General features: G+C 37.1%; 1 protein-coding gene across 11 annotated transcripts in view; it reads right to left on the reverse strand.

The window, feature by feature from the left end:
• Nucleotides 1–2,614: 2,614 nt before the first annotated feature.
• ZFP14 (ZFP14 zinc finger protein) overlaps nt 2,615–16,489 on the reverse strand; it is a 31,023-nt gene continuing 17,148 nt past the window's right edge. For 8 of the 11 annotated variants that reach the window (XM_035703859.2, XM_035703866.2, XM_035703864.2 and 5 more), the window contains one exon: nt 2,615–8,456. In XM_035703859.2, coding sequence (XP_035559752.1) covers nt 7,090–8,456 — 1,367 coding nt within the window. In that variant the 3' untranslated portion in view covers nt 2,615–7,089. The remainder of the gene's footprint in view (nt 8,457–16,489) is intronic. The other 3 variants (XM_035703879.2, XM_049110246.1, XM_049110250.1) reach the window with 1 other exon arrangement.

The raw sequence follows: 16,489 nt of genomic DNA on the forward strand, positions 1-16,489 counted from the left end.
TGAAATTAAATATTACTGTCTTATTTACTTTTGTCATATCCACACTATCATTTAAACAAAACTAGAGAACTAGTTAAAAGTGGCAATAATAATTTTAATAGGATTAAATAAAAGTAAAAGAAAATACTGTTTTTATACAGTTTCTTCCTGTTTTCTGATTCAGCAATTTATTTTAACTCTGTTTTGAAATTTAAATTTTCTGGTCCATATTACTGCATATATATTTTTAAGTAATTGCTATACCCAGTGTGGGGCTCGAACTCATGACCCAGAGATCAAGTGTTGCATGCTCTACTGAATGCACCAGCCAGGTGCCCCATTATTGTATATTCTTAAGATACAAAGATGTCAGGGGCAGCTGGATAGCTCAGTTAGTTGATCGTCCAACTCTGGGTTTTGGCTCATGATCATGGTCATGAGATTGAGCCCACGTTAGGCTCCATGCTCAGTGTGGAGTCTACTTGAGATCTTCTCTCTCCCTCTACCCCTCCCTCTAAAATAAAGAGAAAAAAGGACATAAAGATGTCAGACTTTTAAAGAGAAGAATGGAATTGTAATAGAACCAATTAAGCATATATTACCTGTATACAAGAAAAATTAATTGTATGTTTCCTTCTATCCTTTGGTGTAACAGGATATTTTTACTTATTTCTTTTCCCAATAATACTTCTGAACTAAGATATTATTTTTCTTGTATATTGGTAAAATGGAATATAGGCAAAACAAAATTCCCCTTGACTTGTAGCTCTGCTTACACAGATTCTTGGTGTCAGCCCAATGTGATGACATCAAATACCTTCTCAACAAAAGCATTTGAGCGTGGAATATAGAGCAAGAGCATGTTTTTAGACTTTGTAGATGATGAGCACCTATAAGCAAGAGCAGTTTTTAGACTTGTAGATGATCTTTGGGACCCTGGAATGTCCTCCCTGATAGGAGTATCTTTGTTTGTTTGGGAGCCTTAAGCCACCAGACAGTCTAGCACTGTGAGTTATGTTGGGGGATTTAGAACACACCATTATCAGTTATGACCTCTGGAGAAACTGGAGACTAAAGGTAAGAGTTCAAACCTTCAGAATGAGCTAGAGACTAAAGATCAGCTTCATGGGAAGAATGTAATTGACCCCCAGGAAAAACTCTGGCAACCAAAGGCTCAGGAAAGCTTTCCTATGGGAATTACCCCATGTCATAACCAGGATGAGGTAATGCCATCCCTGACTCCAGGGAGAGGATGACTGGAAGCTCCACATTTGGATCCCTCCTACAGTTTGCCCTATGCATCTCTTCCGTTAGCTGATTCTAATTTGTATCTTTTCACTGTAATAAAACTAATCATAGGTGCACTATTTTCCTGAGCTCTATGAGTTATTCTACTGAATTACTGAACCTAAGAGTGGTCATAAGAACCCCTGAATTTGTCAAGAGATCTGTATAAATCATCACAAAAGAAAATTTAAGGAGAACATGTTCACACCAACAGACGACAAACTGGCTTCTGACAAAATCTAGCAGGCATTAAGTTAAATAGGGACTGAATGAAAATAGTTATGTGTAACAAAGGCTATTTACTCTAAATCAAGGGGCATTACACGAAATGTTTACTTTTTTTTTTTTAAAGATCTTATTTATTTATTCATAGGGACAGAGGCAGAGGGAGAAGCAGGCATCATACAGAGAGCCTGACATGGGACTCAATCCACGGTCTCTAGGATCACGCCCTGGGCTGCAGGCAGCGCTAAACCGCTGCACCACCGGGGCTGCCCTACACTAAATGTTTAAATAGATACATGATGGCATGTCTGGGTGGCTCAGTGGTTAAGTGTCTGCCTTCAGCTCAGGGCGTGATCCTGGAGTCCCGGGTTCGAGTCCCACATTGGGCTCCCTGCCTGCTTCTCCCTCTGCCTGTGTCTCTGTCTCTCTCTGTGTCTCTCATGAATGAATAAATAAAATCTTAAAAATAAATAAATAAATAGATACATGATTTCCATTAGATTGGAAAAAATGAGAGAAAGGTATCCTCACTAATACTGTATTCTGTAAATACCAGCTACTGGCATGAGAAATGTAAATAAATATAAATATTGCGGGAACTTTTTTCTACTTGCAAATGCTATGACCACATGGCAGAAAATGTAAGACCAGAAATTAAAAGAGTAAGACTATCTGGAAAGTTTGAAAATACATCTAAATTTAAAATGTCAGCAAAACAATAAATTCCATAACACATTATAATAGCTGCAATGTTTATAAATGTGTAATACCTAGAATATTTTACAAGTTATGAATAATCAATGAGATAACCCCAAAGAAACAGAGAAAATGCATGAATGAAAAAAAGCACTGTTAAGAGAAACATGATTGGCCAATAAACACATATGAAAAAGATGCTCAACTCACTTGTAATCAGGGAAATTAAATGTTGTAACCAATAACAGAAGTCGGAAAATATGGATGCTCATTTCAATGATTAGAGGGATTCAAAATTAGTGCAGTGATGTAGCAACCATCTGGCAATATGTAAAGCTGAAACTATGTACAGCCTATTTCTAGGCTATACTTCTAGATGTGTACCTTAGATTTTTCACTCTTTAAAGAAACCAGAAAATACACAAAATGATATACAATATAGCATTTTTATTACAATGAAAAATTGTTTATGTCCCAATTACTATTTAACAGAATATTTAAGCATGTTTAATATATACATGTAAAGGACCAACCTAGAATCTTTTACATTCTATAGAAAAGCACTAGCCCTCAAGATTCAAGCAGGAAGCTTTCAGAATATGATGTGAGCTGCAAAGAAAAGTGCCCTTCCTCACCCCCTCCCAACACAATCACTCACCATAATGTCTGAAATGATGTCCTTGAAGACATTCATTGTGGTAATGGAAGCATCTATCAAAGTGGTTCACATTCTAAAGATGGTAAGAGATACTGGGAATGAGAATTCCACAACAAAGTAAGTTTGAGATACACTGTGTTTAATAAAAATCTCTTTGCTGTATCTTTTGACAAGCTGATAATGTGTACTTAGTCTTCCCCATAAGCACACGCTTTGCTGCATTTACACATTTTCCCAAGAAATCTTTTTCCCCCCCAAATATCATCAAGGACTAGTATTCCCCAAAACAAGCTTATGGAAAATGTTGGGTTAAGGCCTTATACTGTTAAACACAGGTCTTCTAAAGATATCTGAGACTTGGGAAAGGCAACACATGGATCTATGAGTGAAGACCGACTTTGTAATAAATTCTAAGTATACCTTATTTAGAATTAAGACGAATAGAATCTTCACAAGTGAAGCTGGTCTGGATTTTGCTTTTTAGGAGCTATCTTCATTTAGATTTGTATCAGGATTATTTTAGCTGTGCAGAATTGGTAGAATTTTGTGAAGGATTATTTCTTAAAGCTTTTATCTGTACAACTATCAGTTTTTTTCTTAAGCAAGGAGTTCATATACATACACACATTTGTTTGTTGGTTTAAGTCATATTCCTACAGAAAAAAAAAAAAAGTAGCCCCCATATATTTTATGGACCAGAACACAGAGAGCACACATATATATATAGTATTACCTTGTAATTAAAACAAAATTTTCTTGATAATCTGTAGCTAGGTCACCTTTATTACTAACAAAGTTCTAAATGCATTATTTTTCATTTTCTTTTTCTTGACTAGATCTTTCCAAATTTAATCATTATTAACATTGGATTAAATCCACTACTATCTAGTCTTTAATTTCTATTTTTAGTTGTGCTTTGCTTCTCTTTTGCAAGCTTTATTTTGTTCTCTTTCTGGTTTCTTTTTTTTTTTTTTTTAATTTTTATTTATTTATGATAGTCACAGAGAGAGAGAGAGAGAGGCAGAGACATAGGCAGAGGGAGAAGCAGGCTCCATGCACCGGGAGCCTGATGTGGGATTCGATCCCGGGTCTCCAGGATCGCGCCCTGGGCCAAAGGCAGGCGCCAAACCGCTGCGCCACCCAGGGATCCCCTCTTTCTGGTTTCTTGACATACTCATTCCCCTAACACATTCATTGATGTGACAGGCCCTGTGTTGACTGCTGTTGGATAAGGTGAGATGAAGACTAGATCCACAAATGAAATTTCCTTAATTCATTAAAGGGGATTGATTTCAGTGACATCTGACAAGTTTAGATACACACATCTCATCAACAATCATTTCTAAGTTGTCTATAAATTTCAGTTTTGATTTTAAACATTTTATTACTGGACCTTTCAAACACATAAGAAAGCTGAAATACTAGAACAATGAACCCCCAAAACCAACCACTCCACATCAGGAATTATCAACATTCTGCCAATCTACCTTCCAGCTCTCTCTGCCAATTATTTTTCTTTTGTTGGAGTATTTTAATGCAAATCCAGTATCGTACCATTTCGTAAATATATAAGCATGTATCTCTAACACATAGAACATTTTATCTTTTAATACCCACACTGATATTATCATCCCTAAAATTAAAATTTCTAAATATCATCTAATACTCAATGCAAGTCCACATTTTCTCCAGTCTCCAAAATGTATTTTTACATTTTGTTTAAACCAGGTCCAAGCAATGCCCATGTACTGAATTTAGCTAATAGGTCTCTTAAGTCTCTTTTAATCAGCTAACAGTTGCCTTTCCCCTTTTCTTTTTCATGCCACTCATTAGTTGAAGAAATCAGGTAATTTGTTTTGTGGAATTTTATACATTAGAATCTGCTTGGCTACTTCCTTGCGGTGCCATTTATTTTGTTCATCTATTCCCCAAATTCTTGTTTTTAGAGTTTGACTCAAAGGTTTGCTTCCTTCAGTTCATCGCTTTGGCAATAAGGTTTTGTAGGTAGTGGTGTGTACTTCCTATTACATTTTATCAGGATGTGGATATTGTCTGATAGTCCCACTTTTATGGAAGTTAAAATTAATCAAAGGGCTCAAAGGTTATCAGCTTGATAAATCCACTTTAAAGTTCTCACTATAAAATATTTCACTCGTTTCATTATCCATTGAAGATCATTTTCCTGACCCATTATTCCATTAGGGAACTAGAAAATGTGATTTTTCTAATCCTATCATTCTTTCTGTATTTACTGGTTATATTTCTTAAAAACAAAACATAGTTTCACTCATATGTGGAATATAAGAAGCAGTGCAGAGGATCATAGGGGAAGGGAGAGAAAACAGTGGGAAGAAATCAGAGATAGAGGCAAATCATTAGAGACTCAACTTTGGGAAAACAAACTGAGGGTTGCTGGAGGGGAGGAGGGTGAGGGAATGGGGCAACTGGGTGATGGGCATTAAGGAGGGCACGTGATGTGATGAGCACTGGGTGCTATATAAAACTGATAAATTACTGAACACTACATCTGAAACTAATGATATACACTAGATGTTGGCTAATTGAATTTAAAGAAAAAACAAAAACAAAAAACGAAAATCGTTTAATTTGATGAGCTTTCTGGTGGCCCTAAAACTTGGTTCACATGGAAAAAACAAAATAAATGCTTATTTTTCCCCTTATCAATTTTTAGGATGAGTTGGTGCCCAAGCATCTTTCATTGCTGACCAAACTGTCTCCAGCTGTAACCAAGTAAACTATCAAACTACTAGTAGGTCATGTCAAAAGACCTAACTCCCACTGGTTGAAGATGCGGCAATCTGAACATCAAACAGTATATTGCCTGTAAATGGCATGACGTTCTTTTTTTTGTATAAGAGTTTTAAATACATACATACATACACACACACACACATGCATGCACAAACACACAGAATATTAAATTTCCAAGTGGTTAGTTTCCTTTCTGCCCTCTTTTTGATAGTTTCTAATTAATCTTTAACAGTGTTCAGACAATAGGGATTGCAAAACATTTACTTTTTGAAATTTATTATGGGAAAATAATTTTATATTTTTCTGATTCTATAATAGTTGTACTCTTAACCTCACATTCAAGAAATTCATAAGGTTTCTTTTCAGCATGAAATTACTGATGCAGCTCAAATGATGAAGAACTTCTCACATTCAATAGAACCTCCAAGATTTTATCTGGAATAAATTATTTTAAGTTTAGTAAGCACTGAGCAGTGACATGAGGCATTTCTACATTTACTACTTCTAGAGTAAATTCCTTTCATATGGATTCACTAACACTAATGATAACAATTGTAGATAATATTTACAGGAAACATGCTATGTGGCTGCTATTTGTCCAAGCACTACTTAAGCCTTAAGACAATCCTATTACACAGTGTGGCAGGCTGACCCTGAAATGGTCCCTACATTCTGATTCATACTCTTGTGTAAGCCCCTACCCTTGAATGTGGGGTGACTCAGTAACTTGCTTCTAACCAGTATAAGACAGAGAGTCTTAATAACTAAAAGGTGTTATTTTGGTGATTAGATCACATAGGATTATAACTTCTATGATGCTAGTAGATCACACTTAATAAGCAGTCATGTTGAAGAAGCCCATGTGGCAAGGAACTAAGGTCAGCCTACAGCCAACTAGAAACTGCGGACCTCAGTGTGACAGCCAACAACCATGTGAGGTCGGAAATGAATCCCTTCCCCTGGTGAGCCTTCAAATGAGACCCAACCCTGGCTGAAACCTTTAGTTTAGTTTTGTGAGAGACCCTGAAGCAGAGGACCCAACAAAGTTATGCCCCAACACCTGACCCATAGAAACTGTGAGATAATGTGTATTATTTTAAGCTACTAAGTTAGTGGTAATTTATTACACAGCAATAAATAACTAATATACATAGGTACTATTATCACCATTTTACAAGTGAGCAAAATGAGGCACAGAAGTTTAAGTACCTTGTCCAATAACACATAATAAAGTAGTGAAATGGGGATAATAATAGATAAGGCTAAAGATTTTCCTACATTCATTATATTATTCCCTCACATGAATTTGCTGAAGATAAACAATGTTTGAATGGTGATAGAAGGCTTTTAAAGCAACTTTTTTTCCCAATAATATAAAATTTCTTAGGCTTAGTTGAAGCATGAAGCAAATTTCTCTAAAATGAATTTCTGGATATTTTATAACATAATGTACAATTGAAGGCTTTTTTGTATTAAACTCCATTATGAATTTTCTGATGTTGAGTAAGGTGTGAATGTTGTCTAAAGGCCTTCTTACATTCCTTACATTTGTAGGGTTTCTCCCCAGTATGAATTCTCTGGTGTTGAGTAAGGAAAGAATAAAGTCTAAAAGCCTTACCGCATTCCTTACATTCATAAGGTTTCTCACCAGTATGAATACTCTGATGCTGAGTAAGTTGTGAGAGCAGTCTAAAAGGTTTTCTACATTCCTTACATTCATAAGGTTTCTCACCAGTATGAATACTCTGATGTTGGGTAAGTTGTGAGAGCAATCTAAAGGCCTTCCCACATTCTTCACATTCATAAGGTCTCTCACCAATATGAATGCTTTGATGTGAAATAAGTTGTGAGTAACTACTAAAGGTCTTCCAGCATTCCATGCATTCATAGGGTTTCTCACGAGTATGGATTCTCTGATGGCGAACAAGTTGTTGCCTTAGTCTAAAAGTCTTCCCACATTCCTTACATTCATAGGGTTTCTCGCCAGTATGAATACTCTGATGGACAGTAAGTTGTTGGCATATTCTAAAAGCCTTTCCACATTCCTTACATTCATAAGGTTTCTCACCAAAATGAATTTTTTGATGTACTCTAAGGTCTGGACCACATACAAAGGCTTTCCCACATTCCTTACATTCATAGAGTTTCTCAGCAGTATGAAGTCTCTGATGTCGAGTAAGGTGTGTACACTGCCTAAAGGTCTTCCCACATGCCTTACATTCATAGGGTTTCTCACCAGTGTGAATTCTCTGATGTCGAGCAAGTTGCTGATGCACTCTGAAGGCCTTTCCACACTCCTTACATTCATAGGGCTTTTCACCAGTATGAAGTCTCTGATGTTGAGTAAGTTCTTGGAGCACTGTAAATGCCTTTCCGCAGTCCTTACATTCATAGGGCTTTTCACCAGTATGTAGTTTGTGATGTCGAATAAGGTGTGCACGCTGTCTAAATGCCTGCCCACATTCCTTACATTTATAAGGTTTCTCACCAGTATGAATTCTCAGGTGTTGACTAAGTGTTGAACGACGAATAAAGGTCTTCCTACATTCCTTACATTCATACAACTTTTCTCCATTATGAACTCTCTGATATTCAGCAAGAAAATTATGTTTTTTGTAAGTGGTCATTTTTTCAGAAGTAACTTTCACTTGCCCAAAATATCCCTCTTGTGGTTCCTTTTGCCCCTCAATCTTGCCTTTGCATTCCCAATCATTTCTAAAAATGGAGTCCTGAAGACTATAGCTTTTAATTCTTTCCATTATCTCCCACTGGAATGAATATATTTCATAAATGTCCTTTTCTGGAGATAACGTATTGGTCCTGTATCTGGACTCCAAATCTGAAAGAAAATAAGAAGGCAAACACACACTATTTTCCTGTGACAGAAGAAAGAAAACTTCTATAGAGAAATAAAAGGCACCTAAAATCATGTGTCTTACAAGTGAATGGATCAGATACCTCTAAAACAGGCATTTCTGCTATAATACCACATATGTGTATCTAAAAAACCCGTTATCTTCTGTAAAATTACACACCAAAAAATTAAGAGTTTATGAAGAAAACAGGGCTGGAGAAGACTACTCAAACCTATGCAACTTTATTGGCAGAACACTAACAAAAATATAATAATTGACATTTCAAAAGATAATCTAAAAGGCAGCTCAACATGGCTGAAGGCCATTTCATGGATACTAAAATGCACACACAAAAGAGTAGAAATGCTGGATTTCAAGTGCTGAGACACTGCAATGAAAAAAAGCCCTAAGTCAGCAAGGCTACCATTAAGGCGGGAATAGGGTAAAAGGTAACCTGTTTTCAGCTAGAAGCCAGGCAAAGTTAACAGTATCTCTGGGGAGAGAGTCCTGGATGCAGACACTCAATTATTAATTTTTTTCATATAGAGGTGAAGGGGCATCCAGCAATAAAGCATCAAGTTGAACACTTTGCCTTTCCTACTGAATGTTTTAGGTCTACTTCTATCCAGGCTTCATTCAAGAAGGAAAATTACCTGTGAATCAACTAACTCTCAAATTATACTGACATCATTCCCTATTCCATATCACTATTAAGCAAATTTGTACTGTGAGTTATTAATTGTATTATGGAACAGACTGCATTTTCATACATAAAAAAAAAAAAAATGGCAAAGGAAACACAGAGAATAGAGTCCAGGACTGGAGGTAAGGTTGGTGATTAGGGAAACAAGTTAAATCAGTGATAAGAATCACCTGAAGATTTCTTAAAACTAGAGAGAGGTGAGGTTATTTTTATTTATTTATTTATTTATTTATTTATTTATTTTATTTATTTATTTTTTTACACACATGAGAGACACACACACACACAGAGAGAGAGAGAGAGAGAGAGAGAGAGAGGCAGAGACACAGGCAGAGGGAGAAGCAGGCTCCATGCAGGGAACCCGACGTGGGACTCAATCCCGGGTCTCCAGGATCATGCCCTGGGCTGAAGGCAGTGCTAAACTGCTGAGCTACACAGGCTGCCCAAGAGAGAGGTAATTTTTATTTTATTTTATTAATAAAAATTTTATTTATTTATTCATGACAGAGAGAGAGAGAGAGAGAGGCAGAGGGAGAAGCAGGCTCTGTGCGACTTGATCCAGGATCTCCAGGATCACACCCTGGACTGAAGGTGGCGCTAAGCTGCTGAGCCACCGGGGATGCCCATGAGAGAGGTAATTTTTAACTGACTGAAACATAATCTATAGGATCAAGTCCTGGGCATGTTTTTGTTTTGTACTTATTTGTATTCTCCAGCAAATGATTCTGATGCTGATCAATATTTGAGTCTCTCTACTTAATGTTTTTTTTTTTTTTTAATTTTTATTGATTTATGATAGTCACACAGAGAGAGAGAGAGAGGCAGAGACATAGGCAGAGAGAGAAGCAGGCTCCATGCACCGGGAGCCCAACGTGGGATTCAATCCCGGGTCTCCAGGATCGCACCCTGGGCCAAAGGCAGGCGCCAAACCGCTGCGCCACCCAGGGATCCCTCTACTTAATGTTTTTAATGATTTTTCTTTATAATTAGAATCAAAAATAAATACCTCAGCATAAATAAGCTGCTTATCAATTCCTCTCTCATTTACTCTGTTCATGCCAGAAAGGCCTCTTCAGCTCACAAAAGGCACTACCACTATTCGCATTAAATAGCATTGCTGACAAGGTTATACGGTCTTTGAGAAATCCTCTGACTGCATGGTTGGCTTCTCTTCATCTTTAGATCTTAATTGAAAATCACTTTCTTCAGAAAAGCTATTCCTGCTGATCCTGTTTAGAACTATGCACTTTATACTCTATCCCAGCAACCAGCTGCTCTTCTTTTTCCCAATTTTGGAATATTTATTAATTTTCTCATCTGTTAGTTTCTTACCCCTAAGCTTTCCTAATGACAGAAACAATCCCTAAAATCCATTTACCATTAGATAACAAACCCCAAATACACAATAGATGTTACTCATTTAATTCCCATAATTACATAATCACTAATGAATATCTGTTTGTAATCTTTTAAAATGTACTACAACAGGGGTGGCTGTCTGGCTCAGTCATGAGACTCTTGATCTCAGGGTTGTGAGTTTGAACCCCACATTGGGAATAGTGTTTACTTTAAAAAAATGTACTACAATGATTTACTTATCTCCACTAGAGTTTATACTATTATTATCAGTGCTACATTTACTCAAATTTGTGTTCCTTCATACCTCCTCTAGGTGCTCCTCCTTCCCATTCCTACATAGCCAAAGGAACATCTGTACCTCCTGCAAAACTATCTCAAATATTTTTCAATAATCCCAACATTGAAAGGCTTATGCAATCCTGAGCAAAGAGGCATGGGAAGACATTGAGTATAGCAGAATGACTGTCAAATACAGAATGGTACTTGGGATCACCTGAGCGTGAAAGAGTAAAAATAAAGGATATGTTGGATCTAGGCTCAAAGATAGTGATCCAGATGGGGAACCTGCATGAGAAAATCTTAATGCTGAATGAAGTAAGCAAAGATATGGGGAGAAGTGGGATAGGAGAGATAAGAAAGGTCTTTTCTATGACTATAGTCAAATGTATAAAACTGCTGAAATGACTCAAAGTCTCATTATGAAACAGAAGGAGGAATAAAAAAATTAAAAAACCAAGTGGCATCTTCACACTTCAAATTTTTATCTATTCATGAGAGACAGAGAGAGAGAGAGAGAGAGAGAGAGAGAGAGAGAGAGGCAAAGACACAGGCAGAGAGAGAGAGGGGCAAAGACACAGGCAGAGGAAGAAGCAGGCTCCAGGCAGGGAGCCTGAAGTGGGACTCGATCCTGGGTCTCTAGGATCAGGCCCTGGGCTGAAGGTGGCGCTAAACTGCTGAGCCATCGGAGCTGCCCAACGCACTTCAAATTTTTAAAACTCCTTATTAAATAAAGAAAATTGTAGACTATCTAGAAAATAATATTGAAAACACTAGATTACCAAGAGTCTACAAAATACAGTGCAGATCTTATAAGAAAATTCATCAATACATTTAAATTCCTAGAGCAAAGAAATGAAAGAAAAGAAATATGGTTTAGAAAGTTAGAAAAAAAAAATATATACTGAAGAATCCAGAGAGGGAAATAAAAGCAAAACGTCATTAATTAGATAACAGAAAAAGAATGAAATACACAAGTTTTAAAAACCTAGGTTGTTTGAAAAAAGTCAGTGATATATATATTTGTATGTATGTGTGTATTTTTTTAAGTAGACTCCATACCTGGCATACAGCCTAATGTGGGGCTTGAACTCATGACCCTGAGATCAAAATCTGAGCTGAGATTGAGTTGGACACTTAACCAACTCAGCCACCCAGGTGCTCCAATCAGTGAAACATATTAATCATTTGCAAAGATAATTAGGAAAAAAGGAAAGCATTCAAACAAAGTTAAAAATAGCAACTAGGTATTCAGAAAGAACTCACTATGGGTCTCTCACAATTTTACACATCAGGCAAGCAGAAGTATTGACTACCTTTGTTCTGGATTATCTTTTCAAGAATGTTTGTATAACTGACAATGCGGAAAGGTACAGATAGTATCTCTCTCTAGATCAACAGGCAGGTTTGCTAATGGTTCAATATAATAAAGGTAGCATCTCCTTTGGAGCAAAGGTCCCTCATGCTCATTGCCCATCATAAAGATTTGGGTTCTCTAAGTTCAGGGTTCCTCTCTTACAGTGCAGCTCAATGCATATTCAGGTATCTATCTAGATACATCCACATCCCCCGTCATGGAATTTGTGGGCAAACAGGAATGAAGTAAATATGTTAATGTTCATGCCATTTGTTGTGCCGTTTATTGTTGAGCAATAAAATCCTTTGTCTTTGGTTTAGAAGTCATATGTTTTTGCCAGCATCCATAACACTGCAGCAGGTTAACCTGTTAGCATGCAGGTAGAGGCAAAACTGCAGACCTTTCACAGTTCTTGACATTAACAAGTAATTAACAAAACATAATTATTATGAAAATGGTAAGGAACTATGCCAATGAAGGGTAATTCTCTAAGAAAATATAGAGAAATTAATCAAAGACCTACTCTTAAAAATTATTCTGAAGATTATCAAAACTTTAGAAAGCATATCGCCCAATTATAAAGTGACCCAGACCATTTACAAAAAAGAAAAAATTCGGGCAGCCCCAGTGGCTTAGTGGATTAGTGCCATTTTTGGCCCGGGATGTGATCCTGGCGACCTGGGATCGGGTCCCACTTCGCGCTCCCTGCATGGAGACTGCTTCTCCCTCTGCCTATGTCTCTGCCTCTCTCTCTGTGTGTGTCTCTCATGAGTAAATAAATAAAATCTTTTGAAAGAAAGAGAAAGAAAAAAAGAAAAGAAAAGAAAAGAAAAGAAAAGAAAAGAAAAGAAAAGAAAAGAAAGTTAAAGTGAGTTAAAAATGAAACCAAGTTAAAGTGAGTTAAAAATGAAACCAAAACCTAGTAAAGGAAAACTCTATCATTTATGAAAATTCATGCAAAAACTCCTATAACACACTGAATCAAAATACATCATAACTAACTGTAGTCTATTTCAGGAATGCAAGGGCAGTTCAATGTTAGGAAATCTACCAAAATAATTTGTCATATTCATTTATTCATTATTCTAAAGATAAAAATCCTATAATTATTTTTATAGACACTGGAAAGACATCTGACATAATTCAGCACTCATTTCTTACTTTTTAAAGAAGCAAATGGGGGAACCTGGGTGGCTCGGTCAATTAAGCATCTGACTCCTGATTTCAGCTCAGGTCATGATCTCAGGATTGTGAGATCAACCCCATGTCAGGATCTGCACTGGGCATGAAGCCTGCTTAAGATTCTACCTCTCTGGGGTACCTGGGTGGCTCAGTAGTTGGGTGTCTGCCTTTGGCTTGGGTTGTGGTCCCGGAGTCCTGGATCAAGTCCCTCATCAGGCTCCCCATGGAGCCTACTTCTTCCTCTGCCTATGTCTCTGCCTCTCTCTGTGTCTCTCATGAATAAATAAATGAAATCTTTAAAAAGAAAAAAGATTCTCTCTCTCCCTCTCCCTTAGCCCCTCATCTCTTCTCCCCCTCTAAATAAATAAAGAAATAAGCACTCAAAATAATAGGAATGTATAGTTACTGCCTTATCCTCATAAAAAATATATATATATTTCTTAGCCAAAAGCTAGATTTAACTCAGTAAGAGAACACTGGGGACATGAAGAGACTTTGAAACTATTCTAAACTTGATTATGGTGGTGGTTACCCAAATTGTCTGCATTTGTCAAAATTCCTAAAACTAGACACTGAAAAGAGTGAATTTTAATGTATATAAATTATGCATCAATAAACTAGACTTCTCAAGTATTTTAAAAATGTAAACACAGGGGCAGCCCAGGTGGCTTAGTGGTTCAGCACCGCCTTCAGCCCAGGGTGTGATCCTGGAGACCCGGGATCAAGTACCACATCGGGCTCCCTGCATGGAGCCTGCTTCTGCCTGTGTCTGCTTCTCTGCCTCTCTCTCTCTCAATCTCTCTGTCTCTCATGAATGAATAAATAAAATCTTTAAAAAATGTACTCTTAGGGAATATGTGAAAAATCTACTTTCTGCTCAATTTTGCTATCAACTTAAAACTGCTCTAAAAATGAAATCTATTAAAAGAGAGAGGGGCGCCTGGGTAGCTCACTTGGTTACTAAGAGTCTCACTAGATTTCAGCTCAGGTCACAATCTCAGGGTTGTAAGATCAAGCCCTGTGTTGGACTCCATGGGGGGTGTGGAGCTTAAGATTCTCTCTCTCCTTCACCCCTCCACCCTGATCTCTCTCAAAACAAAACAAAATATATATATATCCAAAAAGAAATCTCATAACTGAAAAATAGCTAAATTTAACAATTTAACAGATATCTTTAACAGCAGATTAGACTTAGCAGAAAAGATCAGTGAACTAGGAAATGGGTTTATAGAAGATATCAAAATTGAATCCCAGAAATAAAAAAGAATAAGAAAAAACATAAGAGAACATAAAAGATACATGCAAAAATTTAAAAAGGTCTAGGGGCCCCTGGGTGGCTCAACTGGTTAAATGTCTGCCTTCGGCTGGGTCATGATCCCAGGGTCCTGGGTTCGAGCCCCACATCAGGCTCCCTGCTCAGCTGGGAGTCTGCTTCTCCCTCTGCTCATGATCTCTCTCTCTCTCTCACATGCTCTCTGTCTGTCAAATAAATAAAATCTTAAAAAAAAAAAAGGTTTAACTTATGTGTAACTTGAGTCCCAGAAGGAGAGAAGAGTAAAAACGGGAAAGAAACAATACTTGAATATTTAACAACCAAGAATTTTTCAAAACTGGTAAGATATGAAGTCCAATTTAATTCCTTAGAACAGTAAAAAGCATACATACACCACAATATAAAAAGAGACGCACCACAGTAAATCTGTGAAAAACAAATAAAAAAGAAAATTCTACAAGCAGAAAAAAAAAAAAAAAAATTCTACAAGCAGTCACAGAGGGAAAAAACCTCCAAAACAATTCCTGAAAAGGAATTCCAAAATCACCAACAAACTGCTGCTAAATGGAAATGACAGAAGCCAAAAGACAAGATACTAGCTAAGAGAAAAATAACTCCCAATTCAGAATTCTGTATCCAATAAAAACAAAGATAAAAATTCTGTACCCTTTAAAGATTGAAGATATTGTCAAATAAAACTTAAGAGAGGGTGGCCTGGGTGGCTCAGCGGTTTAGCGCTGCCTCAGCCCAGGGCCTGACCCTGAAGACCCGGGATCAAGTCCTACATCGGGCTCCCTGCCTGGAGCCTGCTTCTCCCCCTGCCTGTGTCTCTGCCTCTCCCTTTGTGTCTCTCATGAGAAAATAAATAAAATCTTAAAAAAAAAAAAAATTAAAGAGAATTCATTGCCAGGAGACACAATAAAAGAAATACTCAAGGAAATTCTTCAGGTACAGAGAAAATGATTCTAGGTAGAAGAATGACAGTGCAGAAAAGAATGAGGAGCACTGTAAGAGGTAAACAGTAGGTAAATCTAAACAAACACTGACAACAGAATAAAATTAGTGCTCAGTGGGGATTAAAATGTATATAGAATCATAAGTTACATGGGACGCCTGGGAGGCTCAGCGGTTAAGCATCTGCCTTTGGCTCAGGGTGTGATCCTGGAGTCCTGGGATCAAGTCCCACATCGGGCTTCCTGCATGGAGCCTCCTTCTCCCTCTGCCTGTGTCTCTGCCTCTCTCTCTATGTGTCTTTCATGAATGAATAAATAAAATCTTTTAAAAAAATAAAAAGAATTAAGTTACATGACAACACAAAAAAGAGGAGGATACATAAAAGGAATTAATATGTTATTAATATCTTCACAATACTGGGAAAGATACAAAGGAGTTAATTTAAGGAGCAATGTAGTAAGTAAAGAATCCATGTTTTGGGCAGCCTGGGTGGCTCAGCGGTTTAGCGCTGCCTTTTGGCCCAGGGTGTGATCCTGGAGTCCTGGGATAGAGTCCCACGTCAGGCTCCCTGCATGGAGACTGCTTCTTCCTCTGCCTTGGTCTCTGCCTCTCTCTCTCTTTCTGTGTCTCTCATGAATACGTAAATAAAATCTTAAAAAAAAAAAAAAAAAAAAAAGAAGCCTTGTTTTAATTTCTAGGGCAACTCTGAGAAGAAAACTAGAAGTATGTGTAACTAACACTAGAGGCAAAAGCTAAGGTCAACATATTTGATTAATCCAGAAAAGTCAGGAAAAGAAAAAAAGGAAGAAAGAATAAGTTGAACAAAAAAAAAAAAAAAAAAGAGGAAGACAGTAGATTTGAGCCTAAATATATAAGAAAATTAAAAAAAAAATTACTTAAATGTAGTTGGACA

Source organism: Canis lupus, chromosome 1, assembly GCF_003254725.2.
Source record: "Canis lupus dingo isolate Sandy chromosome 1, ASM325472v2, whole genome shotgun sequence".
Lineage (NCBI taxonomy): Eukaryota > Metazoa > Chordata > Mammalia > Carnivora > Canidae > Canis > Canis lupus.